Source organism: Macrotis lagotis, chromosome X (assembly GCF_037893015.1).
Source record: "Macrotis lagotis isolate mMagLag1 chromosome X, bilby.v1.9.chrom.fasta, whole genome shotgun sequence".
Lineage (NCBI taxonomy): Eukaryota > Metazoa > Chordata > Mammalia > Peramelemorphia > Peramelidae > Macrotis > Macrotis lagotis.
The window spans coordinates 193,290,636-193,306,491 of record NC_133666.1 but is presented as its reverse complement, the minus strand read 5'-3'; the positions used below and the strand labels follow the sequence as shown (position 1 = coordinate 193,306,491).

The 15,856-nt window shown below is 34.3% G+C and overlaps 2 protein-coding genes across 2 annotated transcripts; one reads left to right on the top strand and one right to left on the bottom strand.

Moving 5' to 3' along the window:
* The first annotated feature begins 1,273 nt into the window (after positions 1–1,273).
* On the top strand, positions 1,274–1,825 carry LOC141499896 (interferon alpha-16-like). The gene has a single exon (XM_074202682.1). It carries the CDS (start codon positions 1,274–1,276, stop codon positions 1,823–1,825), a length of 552 nt encoding a protein of 183 aa, XP_074058783.1.
* An 11,404-nt stretch (positions 1,826–13,229) lies between these two features.
* Positions 13,230–13,781, bottom strand: LOC141498658 (interferon alpha-1-like). The gene has a single exon (XM_074201831.1). The coding sequence runs from the start codon at positions 13,779–13,781 to the stop codon at positions 13,230–13,232; it is 552 nt and encodes a 183-aa protein (XP_074057932.1).
* Positions 13,782–15,856: the final 2,075 nt, after the last annotated feature.

The following is a 15,856-nucleotide window of genomic DNA, read 5'->3' as shown; positions in this document are numbered from 1 at the left end:
TATATGATTGTGATGAAAAATTATTATGCTGTAACAAGTGATGATCAGGATAATTTCAGAAAAACCAGGAAAGACTTACATAAAATGAAGCAAAGTAAAGTGAGTAAAACCAGGCAGATATTGCGCATCACAACAGTAATGTTATTACAATGAAGAATCATGGATAACAATGATCCAAGGCAACTTTAACATGCTATCTTCCTCCAGAAAAAGAACTGATATTGTCTGAATACATACTCAGGCATACTAGTTTTTTGCTTCCTTTCATATTTTTTAGTTTGCAAAATGACTAACGTGAAAATAGTTGACATGATTTCTCATGTATAACCTATATCAGATTGCTAAGTATATCAAAAGGGGCCAAGTCAAGGAGGGGAGGGGAAAGGGAAAGAATATAGAATTGAAAATTTAAAGAAAAACAAATATTAAAATTGTTTTAACATATAATAGAACAAATGAAATATTATTTTTATCAAAAATTGAAAGTTTATTCAGGAACTCACAGGGGAATAGATCAGCATACATTTTCAAAAACACAACAGAGTTAACCAGAATAATTTCTCAAATTTGTAAAGAATGAGGTGAGAGAAGACAGGTCATAGACATTATACACTGGGTGAACTACAAGATAGCAGCACAGTAAAATCAAATATGACTGCAGGAAGATGTAGATGTAGTGGATGATGAAAGGCAAACATTTATCAGAAGTACAAGGTCACAGGATGGGAATTATGGGAATAAAAGGATTGAGTTCAACAAAATAAGTTTTTTTTGCCTGAATAGCTGGAGTACAGGTAAGGGAGAGGTCATGGAATAAAGTGAAGAAAGGAATATTATTGAAACCAAAGGAAGACAAAAGATAATTAAAAGCTAAAGAAAAATTATGGCAATGGCAGTAGTAGAGAGAAGACTGTAGTGAAAAATATTTTAGGAATAAAATTAATAGCATTTAGTAAATGACTAAATGTATCTTATGAGGGGATTAGAAAAAATTAAGTAAAATAGGATGCCTCATCTCAAAGAACTTAATCTTTAAACTCTACATAAAGGAAAATTTGGTTGCAGTTTCACAAAAATTTCAAAGATAGGATGGTTTTAAGTTGAAAAAAGGAAAGTAGCTTAAAGAGAGAGTGGAAATTCCATATTAAATAATGAAAATTGCATTTACACTATTTAAGAGAAAGCAACCCAGAGACAGATATCAGAAGATACTGAGACAAAGACTCATTGATCTCCCTGTTCAGCTAAACCCGAACCATCCACTAGCATGATCATGACCTCCTGGACCTTATTTCCACTTGCCCTGATGCTGCTCTGCTCCAGCTCCCTCTGCTCTCTGGGTTGTTATCTGACTCAAGGACTGCAGGAAGACTTCTCACTTCTGAACCAAATGAGCACATTTCCCCTGGTACAATGTTGGAAGGACAGGACCATATTTAACTTCCCAAAGGAAGTCATGGAAGGCAGCCAGCTCCAGAGGGGGGATGCCACAGTTGTTGTTCATGAGATGCTCCAGCAGATCTTCACCATCTTCAGTCTAAAAGCTGTTCCTGATGCTTGGAATCAGACCCAGCTCATACAACTCTTCATTGGACTGGATCAGCAGCTGCAACAGCTGGAGAAGTGTCTTGGACAAAGTGGGGAGTGGGAGGAGCCTTTCTTGGAGAGTGAGGACCTCAGGTTGGCCTTGAAGATGTACTTCCAAGGAATAAGCCAGTACCTGCAAGGAAAAGAGTATAGTCACTGTGCATGGGAGATTGTGCGAGTAGAGATCAGGAGGGTCTTCCTGTTCATGAGTAAACTAACCAGAAAATTCAGAAACTGAGGAATAGAAAAAGACTTTCAGTTCTTCAATAATTGACTGCTTCCTAAAATTATGCAAACATTAGCATGAACTATTTCTAAACAAAGTAAAAATCATTGGTATTAATGTAATAATTTCATCACTGTATAAGTTGCCATTCTTCTATTGAAAGGAAATTTGATTCTGGGGAATCATCATTTGTTTTCAAGGACTTAACATTTTAAAATTTGAAGCTTTCTATTTATGTATTTATTTATTTATTTTTACTATTTATTGTTATGCTAATATTTATATTTCTCCTTCAGAGAAGGAATATTTTCCTAATAGTGATATTGCCTTTGTGGTGAGTTGTTATAAAAATAAATTCTTTTAAAGAACTCCATTTTATTATAAAGACATTTATGTTGGTAACCATCATGTGAAAATGCTGATTTAATCATACATGAATTCAGAGATCATTCCTTACAAGAATGAAATTCAAGAAGCTAAACCAGCTCTGTTACAGTAGGTCCAAAATAACACTGACAATGGGCCCACAGATAAATTATACTCTAAAGAAAAGATGCAACCTATTCCAAAATGCATGTGTCCATAGCAAAGGCTTATATAACATTGAAAAAGGGCTTGAGTTTTGAAATAACAAGACAATTCTGGGAAAGAAATCATAATGATGGGAATAAAACCACTAAAATTTTCATACACTTTAGCTGAGAAATTCCATCACTAAGTTTATACCCTGAGCTAGTCATTGATAAGAAACATGTTTCCAATTAAGGCAAATTATTTATAGTAACACTTATAAAGATAGGAAAGAATTGGAAACAAAGTAGACTGCCATTGCCTGAAAAATGACAAACTTGTGGCACTGCATATATTTTAGGATGCAACAATCCCAAGTATTGCCTGAACTAAATTAAAAATGTTTAACAAAATCACAATGTAATAAAACACAGATAATGTCATTATGTGATGTTCCAAGTCAATATGTGGCCTGCAGAAATCTTTATGTTTAGAGTGAGATTCCTAAGTGGATAAACTCGAAGTCAGAGAGATCTGACAGAGGTGACCTGGGTCAAATCCAGTCAGCTCTTACAACTTTATTTCTCTCATTTGCAAAATGGAAAAAGTAATTGCATCTACCTTACAGGGTTATTGCTGGGAATATCCAATTAGTTGACATAGGAAAATTGTTGTGTAAAAGGAAACTCATTATTATTAATAAGTACAATCAACATTATTCAACAACTACTTCCACTTGGAGTAATTATACAAGATTCAAAACAGAAATATCAAAGTAAATAAGAAAGTGAGGTGAATAGTCAATAGGACAGAAGCTTAGGCATTTAGAAAAATGAATGCAAAGTAAAAAAAAAAGATGGTAGGAAGTACTTTTAGCATATTATAAGAGAGGAGAAATTTTCACATTTTGTATGATTCAGGAAAACAATCATTTTTAGTCTTCTCAGTTTAAGGAATTGTCAGTTCTTTAGTTCATTTTTCTTTCAATTGTGTCATTCTCTGATTAGGCATACTTCTTTCATTTCAGTATTATATTCTTATTCATAAAGGAGGGAAAGGTATCTGTCATACATATTCATGAAGAAATGAAGGGTCATATCTTTTGTCTCTTATACATTGATGTAAACTTGCCTGATATCTATGCTGACTCATTTCTGGTCTTTTCAGGAAGGGTTTGATGTAAGCAGCATTGGGAGCAGAGGAAGGAAAAAGAATTATATTTGCTGCTCTTTTTTGACCTTAGAAATCAGGGTGTAATGTCATCATAGGACTGGATAACAAGAAACCTGAGTTTTAAGCTTAACTATATCAATGACTATCTCAGGAAAACTTACCTTAAACTCTCTGTGCTTCTGTTTCCTCCTCTTCAAATAAAAGGGAAGAGTTTTGGCAAATCCTAAAGTCTCTTCTACCTAGAAAGATTTTATTATCTAAATTAGATGTGTTTTATGAGGATGTTTGTATCACAGCAATCATTGCATATATATGTATATATATATACATATATATATATATATATATATATATATCCATTTATCTTCTCTCTGGAGACCACACTTTCATCTGACATTTCCTTCCTTAAATAGGGGGGTCCTACTCAAAGTTTACTCCAAAGTCTATTAAAGGGAATAATGAAAATTAGTTATTGCTTTTACTCTCCAGTGACGACATTTTATTTGGTAATATTGGGCTCTTCACTGGTTCAGAATCAGGCAAAATTGTTTCCTCTCCTTGGACCCATTTCTGTGCCTTCTTGTTGTTGTTCACATGAAAAAAGTGTTAAATTAAAATTTGTAAATCCTAGAAACTGGGATTATAGATGTGGAACCACAATATTTGTGCACCTCATTTTCCAAATTAAGAACCTAAGGTTTAGAGTGATTTATGGTCACAATGGTAATAAATGAGATAAATACAAAAAGCTTGGAAAGATACATGAATAGAATCAATTAAAGTTAACAGAACAATGAAATACATTATACCTCCATTATACCTTTCTCTCCTTTCACAATGTAAAAGAAAAGAACAGGCACAACTTCCAAAAAGACTAAGAAAATTGACTACTATAAAATTAAAAATAATCAAATTTGATTTCAACGAATAGCTATAAGAAGACATTCTCCCATTTCATGGCAGAGTTTGAGGGTCATTGATAGAGTATTTTACAAATGATGCCACTCTATTTCAAGACATTTGTTAATTTTTATGACCTTTTTTTCTTCTTCTTTTCTTCCTATAATTGTTAACTCTCAAGAAAGATGGTAAGAATATAGTGGGAAATGTAGGTAATGTTAAAGGTTAAGTTTTCTTTTTGTAAAAAGAACAGAAGCTCCATGAGAACAAGGACTCTTTTTTGCTTTGTAAGTAGCAAACTCAGATCTCAGCATAGCATTCAACATATGATAATTGATTAATAATTTAGGCAAAGTCAAAATGGCAGAGTAAAAGCAGCATGATACCTGCCAACATTTCCCCTAAACAACTTTAAAATCTTACAAATAGAATTCTAAACCAGCTCAACCAACAAAATGTAAGAATAGTACATTTCCAAATGCAAGACAACTTAGGAGATCAGCCACAGCAACACTAGCTATGTGTCTTGGAGGTGACAGCAGAAGCAGGTGAAGCGATTTCAGGAGCTCTCTGCTCAGGGATGGGAAAGTAGTCAGAAGTCTGTTCAAAAAGATTTTGCCCTGGACACTTTTGTTAGCGATGGCTGTCAATTCACATTTTCTTTACCTATGATCAAGTTCCATATTGGAGTTACAGGGCAGAGTAGATCATACCCTTTGATTCAGCAAGAATAGTACTAGTACTATATCCCAAAAAGTTCATAGAGTAAGACATCACTGAAGCCAATAAACAAAAATGGCCTTATATCCTCAAAGCACAGCACACTGCCAAATTTAATTGGTATAATGATAAAAAAATTCACATATTTGTAATAATAATTGTTCACATTTATTTCTTCCAAACTGTTTCTAAACTATTTTCTATTTATTATATTGCTTGATTCTTAAAATCACCTGTTTATCCCTATTTATCAGTCAAGCAAAGGGAGTCTCAGATAAGTAATATCAGAAGTATAAAACACACAGCAATAACAAAATGTAAAATGTTGAATTTTCAATAAAATACATAAGAAGACAGTAAAACAGACTTAATATGATATCATGTTCTTGAGGTTAACATTAGTGGCCCATTTCTTCTTTCCATTTGACTCTAGTGACTTAAATGAATTGTTCAAGTTCACCTACTAATAAGAATCCAAATCAACTCATTTTGATTTCAACATTTGCCTTCTATTCATTTGTCAAGAAGTATTTTCTTTGTTCAGGTATTTACATCTGAATTTTGAAAAGAATATTTAATTTCCAAAAACAGACAGAAGAAAAACAAAGTCCCACAGGTAGCATTGCTCATTGCTCATAGCTCATTGCCTTTTTTTTTAGTTCTTTAAATATTTTGCTCACATCTTGTTCTATCTGGCTTTTCAAAAATTATGTCAAGTAATAATCATGTAAAGTGAACATATTGGCTATATGTTTGTATTTGTGGAAGTGCTTTCTAGTATTTCTTAATTCTATACAAAGCTATCTTTAATTTCTTTAATAGAATACTTTATTTTCCCCATCTACATGAAAAAATGATGTTAAACCTTTGTTCTCAAATTCCTGGATTCTAAACCTTCTCCTTTACTCTTTCATCCATTCTCACTGAGAAGGCAAAGAATTTCTTCTATATTAAACATATGCAGTCCTACAAAACATGTTTGCCTATTAGTCAAGCTGTGAAAAGTATCAAAGACCAAAAGATCCCAAGATAAATAAAGAAAAAAATTCTTTTTTAAAGAATGCTGCCCCTGTCTCCCCAATGACACGGAAGGTGAAAAAGGAAGCAGTTACTCTCCCAGCCCTATGCCAGAGAGAAGCAAAATCCAAAGCCTTGAAGGCCAAGAAGGCAGTGCTGAAGGTTGTCCATAGTTACAATAAGATCTGAATCCCCTACCTTCTGGTTTCCAACTAAGGCTTTGAAGGTAGCTCAAATAGTTGGAAAAGTGACCTTTGGTGAAGCAACAAGAAAATATGCCATCAGTAAGTTTCCTTTATACAATGGATCAGCTTTGATGTACATTGATGAGAACACCAAAAGTCTTCATTGTAAAGGTCAGGGTCACTAGCATCAGAGCAAGCAGAAATAAAGAGTACATCAAAGCAGCTAATGTTCAGACACTGATCCTGTCTGATGGAAAGAAGCAGATCTATGTCTTATTTGCTTCAGACTGTGATGCTTTAGATGTTGTCAGTAAAATTGGAATCATCTGAAATGTGTCCAGGTTTATCATTACACCTACAATGAACATAAACAGTTTTAAAAAATTGCTTCCCCCAGCTTTGGTGATAAGAACTCTGGCAAAAACTGCTGAGAAAACCAGAAAAGAAAAATATGTTTAATCTGAAACTTCATACCTTGTACAAAATGAATTCATAATAACCAAATTAGAAGAGCAAGGAATAGTCCACCTGTTAGATCTGTGGGAAGGAGAAGAATTCATGACCAAAGAAGAGAGAGAAATCATGACAAAAATTAAAACAAATAATTTTGATTATATTAAACTAAATAGTTTTTTGCACAAACAAAACCAATGCAACCAAAATGAGAAAGGAAATAGGAAGCTGGGAAATAATCCTAAATAGCACATGTCCCTGATCTAGGTTTCATTTGTCAAATATATAGAAAATTGAGTCAAATTTATAAGAATACAAGTCATTCCCCAGTTGATAGGTCAAAGAATATGAAAAGGCAGTTTTCAGATGATAGTAACAAGTATATACTATATGCAATTGCCTACTATTTTCAGAATTGAGGTAAAGAGGGAATAAGGGAGAAAAATTTTGAATTCAAAATCATTTAAAAATAAATACTAAAATTTTATTCATATATAATTGTTGAAAGAAAGGCAATGCTACTTAAAAAGGCATAAGTGTACATTTTGACTACATTAGGTTTTTTTTTCTGGAGATGAATAGCATTTTTTAATCATTCATACTTTAGAATTGAGAGTGGAGCCAAGATGTCAGAGTAAAGGCAGTGAATTAGCTAATCTCTTCCCCAAACTCCTCCAAATACACTTAAATAAGGACTCTAAATAAGTTATCCACTGTTATATCTCACTGTTATTTTTCTTTCTTATTTTTGTGCCTTCTTTACCAAATTCTTAACTCTCTTTTTTTTTCTTTTTTTTTTTTTTAGGTTTTTTTTTTGTAAGCCAATGGGGTTAAGTGGCTTGCCCAAGGCCACACGGCTAGGTAATTATTAAGTATCTGAGTTCGGATTTGAACTGAGGTACTCCTGATTCCAGGGCTGGTGTTCTATCCACTACACCACCTAGCCACCCCCCTCAACTCTCTTTTAAAGATTTCTTTTGTATTAATAACATTTCCTTTTACATTTTTTCCTCTATGCTTCTTACTTGACTCTTAACAAGCTTTGGAGCTCTGACCTGATCTGAAATACCATTTTCTTATTTTTTGAGTCTTTGGATGTAATTTTTTGATTTTGTTGTCTTCTCATTCGATGTTTTGATATTTCCCAATGTCACAGCAACTTTCTATGGTGAGATTCATTTCTTCTTGTTTGTTCATAAACAGCTTATTTTTTGGTATTTAGCTTTATATGTTAAAGTTGAATTGTTCTTCCAGGCTTGAAGGGACATTATCCCAATTATTGGTTTGGGGGTGAAACTCTTTTCAGAGCAATGTCTGGGAAGTTTTGATATTTCAGTTCATCTGAGTTGGTGTGATGTAAGTAGATATTTTTTATTCTTCTCTTGGTCTGAGCTTCAGTCTGTCAGTGAAGAGGTCCCTGCTCTCCTCCAGCAACAAACTCAGTTGTGTTAATGGTACTCCTCTTTCTGGGTCTGCAAACCCGGTCTGGGACCTAGATCATAGTCTAGGGAAAACAGCAGCATCCTGCCTCATGATAGCAAAGAGACCACTGTGATCTCTTTCTGACACCCTTACAGTCTGGGGGTTGGGAACTTGAGAAGCCGCCATGGCTACTAATTCAATGACTACCAAGGACAGCTCCTTGTCAGCTGGTGTTGCTCCCTGCACTGGACTGTGCTCCTCTCTCACCCAGCAAATCATCCAAGTTCCTATTGTACTTGAAAATCATTTCACTTTGTCGTTTTGTGGATTCTGCCAGTGGATAACAAGATTTGAACTCAGGTATTCCTGACTCCAGGGCCAGTGTTCTATCCACTGTGCCACCTGGCCACCCTCATTCATTGATTATTATTTGTGTGAATTATTGTCAACATAAAGCATGAGCTCCTTTATTTTATTTTAGTACATTAATTTTATTATGGTTTGGGAATAGGAATTATATCCCTGTACATTTTCTCTCCTAAGTAATAGCAACAACAACAACAATCATAGCAGAATCAGTAGATATTGACAAAATGCTCTAATATTTGCAAATAACTTACATTACTTATTTATGTCCTTTGAGTCTAAAACCCATTGAGGGAGTTACCAAGTATGAACTCATTTTCAGACCCCCAAAAATCTGAATCTGTAAGCACTATTTAAAAGTAAATTTGGTTGTCATTTCAGACTTATCAAAAGGAAGAGATTTTAATAAAACTGGTGAATGAAGATTTTGCGCATGACATAAGGACAGAAATGGGAATAAGAGAAAAGAAGAAAAGCAAAGGGCAGAGTAGCCAGAACATTAAGTATATGAAAAGAACTATAAGGCAATGCAGAATATATTGGTAGTGTATGGACAAAAGAAGGTCTCAACCTGTTCCATGAATTTATTATTTGGAAAATAGTTAACCACATTAAAGGAGAGCTTTAAAGTTAGAAAAAACATCTTCCTTATATAGTTTGAAACATTTTAAATATTTATATTAAAATGATTACATTGAATTATCATTACTTAATAAGGCTCTTCATATAAATATAATTAGGTTCATACTAATAGTGAAAGGAATGGAACTTATGAGAATCTTAGTGATTTGTGTTTATTATAACTAAAAATTGTTTCAAATTGGATGAATTCAGACCTTTTAGGTTCAAATTTAACATCCTAGATAATTTGTAACAGTGACTCTAATCTAATAAATTATATAATAGCTTTCATATGATAGTTTACAGTAAACTATTCTAACAACCAGCTATCCAAAAACTATCCCTCATACTTTTAATTTTAAACTGCATTAGCTACCTGTTTTCTATTTCTTTCTAAATCTAGACAATCAACAAAAGCAATAATACAAACCATGATCAACCAGTAATGTTTGCCTATTTCTGAAGCAATCATAGTCATGATGAAAACATATGAAAATTAGCTGATAGGAGCAGGTCTCCAGAATATCCTGGTTTGCAAAGCACTTTATATAGATTATTAAATAGAGTCCTCAATTCTGTAACAGGGAGAGAAAGATTCATGGCTAGTTAGTGCAAGAACTGAGATTAACACTCAGGTTTTAATTTCTCCAACCCTAGTATTCTTTTCTCCTCATGCTTGCCAATGGCGAACCACTGGGAGAATTTGAGTTAGAGTGTCAATATTAGAGCAATATAAGATTAATGTCTCCATTTTTCAGGAGGAGAGAATGGAAAGAGGATGACCTGGACTCAAGAAAAAGAAATAGGAAATAATTAAAATTGGAAAGAATCAATATCAAAATAAAAAGCTTTAGCAAGAAGAAATCAGGACCTGAATAAGATGGTTGTTGAGAAAGGTGAGACAAATATTGCAGGCACATTGCAGAGACCCACAAAGAGCTAGGGAATGAACTACATGTAGAACATTAAGGAGGAAGGAATTATAAATGATTCCAAAATGAACCAAGGATGACACTGGTATCATTAACAAAAATAGAATAATTTCTATCCTTTCATTGAGATTTTTCACATGAATTAAGGTAACAGACATAAAAGGATGAGAACTTTATTTGGGGGTTTTTAGAGTATCAGAATTCAACTTTTTTTAGATCGAAAATTCCTGGAGAGTAAAAGGGATGTGAAAAAAAAAGCAAAAAGAAAGTGAATTTGTGTCAAACACTGAAAATAGAAATAGAGACCAGTTTCCTTTCTTGTCAGTAAAGAAATTTTAGCTGAGGTAAACCAGTGCAATGAGCTCAGCAATTCAGAGTACCAGCAAAACATGATCTGAGAAAATCTTAGCAAGAAAAAGAGTGGTCTACGGGGGTCAGATCACCTTGCTAAGGGGATTCTGCAAATATGAAGGTTACAGATAATTCCCAAAGACAATTGCATTGTCATTAATTCTGGAAATGACAAATTCAATTATTTGTGTGGACACTGTCTCCCAACAGAGCAAGAGCCAAAGGGGAATCCATGGGATAGTAGTCCCTGCCTTACAAACTCAGAAGTGACTCCCTAGAAATGGAATCTCACCCAATCAGACTTCACAGGAAATTTCTTTCTCATTGAGGCATAAGTAAAATAAGAAAATATTGGATCAAAGAGGAACTTCAGAATTCTTTCCTGTTGTTACGTTGAATCCTCAAACTTAGACATAGTCATGCTCGTGTAAATGTCTTTGTCTTTTAGCAATTCAGGTAAATTTTTTTTATGAATTTGAAGGCTCTGCAGGATAATGCACACAGGTTTTAATTCCTTAATTTTTATGCTGCTACAAAATACAGTGCCTTCGTTTTTCCTCTAAGAACAGTGACCATTTTTATGTTTGTTTTGTCCAGAAGCATTTGTTTCCTAGATAATAGTGGTCCTGGTCCTTAAGTGGGCTGTCACATCTATGAGTCCATGAATTTGAATCACACCATTCTGAAAGTCAGCTGTCCCCAAACTCACACTTATCCTGTCTCATTGACATGGATGTTGGGTATAGGGAAAAGTATTCTCTCATATAAGGAGTTCCCTGGGGCACCAGGTGTTCTCAGATTAAACCTTTTTGAAAGTTGACTTTCCTTCCCTGAGTGAAGCTATTTAGTCATTAGATAATCCAAGGATTCCAAGATGATTAAAGGCATGGGAACACAGTTTAATTTCTACCGACTTCCAAGAGCCTAAAGGATGAGGATAAGAAGAAAGAAGAGTGACCACCTTAAGGATTAGTAATTTATATGATTCCTAGATAAGGAATTTACCTTGCAAGATTACTTTAGGATTATGATCTATATCTAGCACCTAATTCCTCTTGGAATAGTTCATTGGGTCTGGAGAAGGTAACTTGTCCTCACTGTTAAGTGATGATTTGACCCTCATTTAGGTTCTTATATTCTAATAAATGGAGATAATACATCTAGGGAAATATGGCCAGGGAGGAGTATTTTCTTATGAAATGTTAGAAGTGCATAATGTACTGTTGCTGGAGTTGCAAACTGATCCAACTATTCTGGAGAGCAATTTGGAACTGTGCCTGAAGAGTTATAAAACTTTGTATATCCTTTGATGTGGAAACACTGCTTCTAGATCTATATAACAAAGAATCATAAGAAAGAGGAAAAGACTTACTTGTGCAGAAATATTCATAGAAGCTCATTTGGTGAAGACTAACAATTGGAAACTTGGTGACATGCACATCAATTGGGAGCAAGTGCAACAAACTGTAGTATATGGTTGTAATGGAATGTTAATGTTCTAAAAGAAAGAAAAACCTTGGAAGATATATAAACAGAGGAAAGTGAAGGGAGTAGAAACAGGAGGACATTGCACACTGTATCAGTAATATTATGCAACGAAGAATTGTGGATAATTTTAGCAATTCTAAATAATACAATGATCCAAGACAACCTTATACTATCTTCCTCCAAGGAAAGAACTGATTTTGTTTGAATACATACTCAAGCATACCATTTTTACTTTCTTTCTTTTTATCTCCCTGACTCCCAGTTTATCCAGTGTGCTATATAACTCTGACCATAAAGATATCTGCAGGCCACATATTGACTTAGAAAATCACATATGCACTTTCTCTATATTCTATTACATTTTTCTATTTTGTTAAATATTTTTTAATAGAGTTCAGGCAGCTGTTGAGGCTGTTTCTTCCTGCAATATAGACATTGATCCTAGTTTTGTCCTTTCTTAGTTCATGATAGTCTACTTTATTTCCAATTCTTTCATTGAAAGTGTTCCTGTAAATATTTTGTCTCAACTGCAAATATTTTTATTATCAATGACTTCCTTAGGGTATAAAATTAGTAATGGAATTTCTCACCTGAGGTTATGAAAATTTTAGTACCTTCATTTCTGTCATTAAAATTTCTTTCCCAGAATTGTCTTATCATTTCAAAGCTCCACGGCTCTGTGTCTGTTATGTCTGGCCTAGAGACACATGTATTTTGGAATAGGTTGTATTTTCCCTTTAGATTGTAATTCATTTGTGGTCACACAGTGCTTTGGAACTATATAAATCCACTGAGTAGCATAGGTGGTTTAACATCTTGAATTGTTTTCTTGTAATGAATCTTCTCTGAACTCAAGAGTAAATAATGTTTTCACAGGAGGCTTATTAACCAAAATGGTTTTATTAATAAAATCAATTTCTTTAAAAGATGGATTTTATATGAGAATTATAGGAATTTACAGTATAAGTACTAGAAAATGTGCTTCTATGAAGAATAAATAAAAATATCATAAATAGTATTATAAAAATAATACTTATAAATAATAGAAATAAATAGAAACATACATAAATAAAGAGCTCTGAATTATAAAACATTCAATTATTGAACACAGATGATGATTCCCTGGATTCAAATCTCCTTTCATTAGAGGAATTGTATTGTGTTAAAACCATTGATTGAAAACAGATGATATTAATGTGATAGAGAAATAATTCTAACGATTGCTTAATTTTAGGAAACAGTCAATACTTTGCAGAACTGAAAGTCTTTTTTACTTCCTCAGTTTCTGAGCTTTCCTGTTAGTTTACTCAGGTACAGGAAGACCCTCCTGATCTCTACTCGTACAATCTCCCAGGCACAGTGGCTATACTTTTTTCCCTGCAGATACTGGCTTATTCCTTGGAAATAGCTCTTCAAGGCCAACCAGAAGTTCTCATTCTCCAAGAAAGGCTCTTCCCACTTCCCGCCTTGTCCAAGACACTTCTCCAGTTGTTGCAGCTGCTGATCCAGTCCAATTAATAGTTGCATGAGCTGGGTCTGATTCCAAGCAGCAGGAACAGCATTCAGACTGAAGATGGTGAAGATCTGCTGGAGCATTTCATGAACAATAACTGTGGTATCCCTCCTCTGGAGTCGGCTGCCTTCCATGGCTTCCTTTGGGAAGTTAAATCTGGTCCTGTCCTTCCAACATGTCACCAAGGGAAATGTACCCATTTGGTTCAGAAGTGAGAAGTCCTCCTGTAGACCCTTGGTCAGGTCACAAACCAGAGAGCAGACAGAGCAGGAACAGAGCAGTACCAGGGTAACTGGCAACATGATCCAGGAGGTCATGGTGATGCTGATGGATGGCTTGGGTCTGGCTTAACTGGGAGATCAGTGATTCTTTGCCTCAGTGTCTTGTGTATCTGCCTCTGGATCACCCTCTCTTAAATAGTGCTAAATGTAATTTTTCATTACTTAAAATGGAATTTCCACTGTCTTTAAACTACTTTCTTTTTTCCATCTTAGAACAACCCCATCTTTAAAATATTTGTGGAACTGCAACACAATTTACTTGTAAAGAGAGTTTACAGATTAAGTTGAGTTGAGGCATACTATTTTATTCTCCATTCTCTTTTCAGACACTTATGAGTCATTTATTAAATGCTATTTATTTTATTCCTGAAATATTTCTTATTCCAGTCTTCTTCCCCCTCTCCATTGCCATCATCTGTGTTTAGGTTTTTTTTTTATTACTTTCTTCACTTCCCTCCATGATCTCTTTACCTATTCTCCAAGTATTTAGACCAGAAATCATATTTTGATGATTTTATTAGCCCTTTCATTACCATAATTCCCACCCTGAGTGCTATTCCTCCTGATAAATGGTTGTCTCACATCATCCTCTACACCTAACCATTCCTCCCATCATACTTGATTTCACTGTGCTACTATATTCTAGTTAGCTTCGTGTGCTACCTCTATGGTCTGCCTTCCCATACCTTATTCTTTCCAAATATGGGAGATAATTCAGGTTAACTCTTTTGTGTTCTTAAAAACTTATGCCAATCTATTCCCCATGGCTTTCCTGATAAAACTTGTGACTATTTTAAAAATAGTATTGTATTTGTTCATTAATTACATGTTAAAACACTTTTAACATTTATTTTTCTTAAAAATTTTCATTTCCATATTCTTTCTTTTTTCCTCCTGTATTACATTTGCCCCTGATACTGTAATCTATCCAATATACATGAGAAATCATATAAACCATTTTCACCTAAGTCATTTTGTAAAAAGAAATAAAAATTAATCAAAAGGAAGAAAGTAAAAAATGGTATGCTTGAGTGTGTATTCAAACAAAATCAATTCTTTCTCTGGAGGAAGATAGTATGAGGTTGTCTTGGATCACTGTATTTTTTAGAATTGCTAAAATTATCCACAATATTTTTGTATAATATTGCTGATACAATGAACAATGTCCTCCTGTTTTTACTCCCTTCACTTTCCTCTGTTTATACATCTTTCCAGGATTTTCTGAAATTATCCTGATCATCCTTTCCATTCCATCACAACCATATACTACAGTTTGTTGCACTTGCTCCCAATTGATGTGCATGTCACCAAGTTTCCAATTGTTAGTCTTCACCAAATGAGCTTCTATGAATATTTCTGCACAAGTAAGTCTTTTCCTCTTTCTTATGATTCTTTGTTATATAGATCTAGAAGCAGTGTTTCCACATCAAAGGATATACAAAGTTTTATAACTCTTCAGGCACAGTTCCAAATTGCTCTCCAGAATGGTTGGATCAGTTTGCAACTCCAGCAACAGTATATTATGCACTTCTAACATTTCATAAGAAAATACTCCTCCCTGGCCATATTTCCCTAGATGTATTATCTCCATTTATTAGAATATAAGAACCTAAATGAGGGTCAAATCATCACTTAACAGTGAGGACAAGTTACCTTCTCCAGACCCAATGAACTATTCCAAGAGGAATTAGGTGCTAGATATAGATCACAATCTCATCCTTTAGGCTCTTGGAAGTCGGTAGAAATTAAACTGTGTTCCCATGCCTTTAATCATCTTGGAATCCTTGGATTATCTAATGACTAAATAGCTTCACTCAGGGAAGGAAAGTCAACTTTCAAAAACGTTTAATCTGAGAACAACTGGTGCCCCAGGGAACTCCTTATATGAGAGAATACTTTTCCCTATACCCAACATCCATGTCAATGAGACAGGATAGGAGTGAGTCTGGGGCAGCTGACTTTCAGATTAGAAGCTTGTGATGGTCCAAATGCATGGATGCATAGATGTGACAGCCCACTTAAGGACCAGGACCACTATCATCTAGGAGACAAATGCTTCTGGACAAAACAAAAATAAAAAAGTATCATTGTTCTTAGAGAAAAAAAACTTA

What these genes read in the sequence shown, in the direction of transcription:
- LOC141499896 (XM_074202682.1), top strand. Translation starts at nt 1,274, where the DNA reads ATGACCTCCTGGACCTTATTTCCACTTGCCCTGATGCTGCTCTGCTCC.
- LOC141498658 (XM_074201831.1), bottom strand. Translation starts at nt 13,781, where the DNA reads ATGACCTCCTGGATCATGTTGCCAGTTACCCTGGTACTGCTCTGTTCC.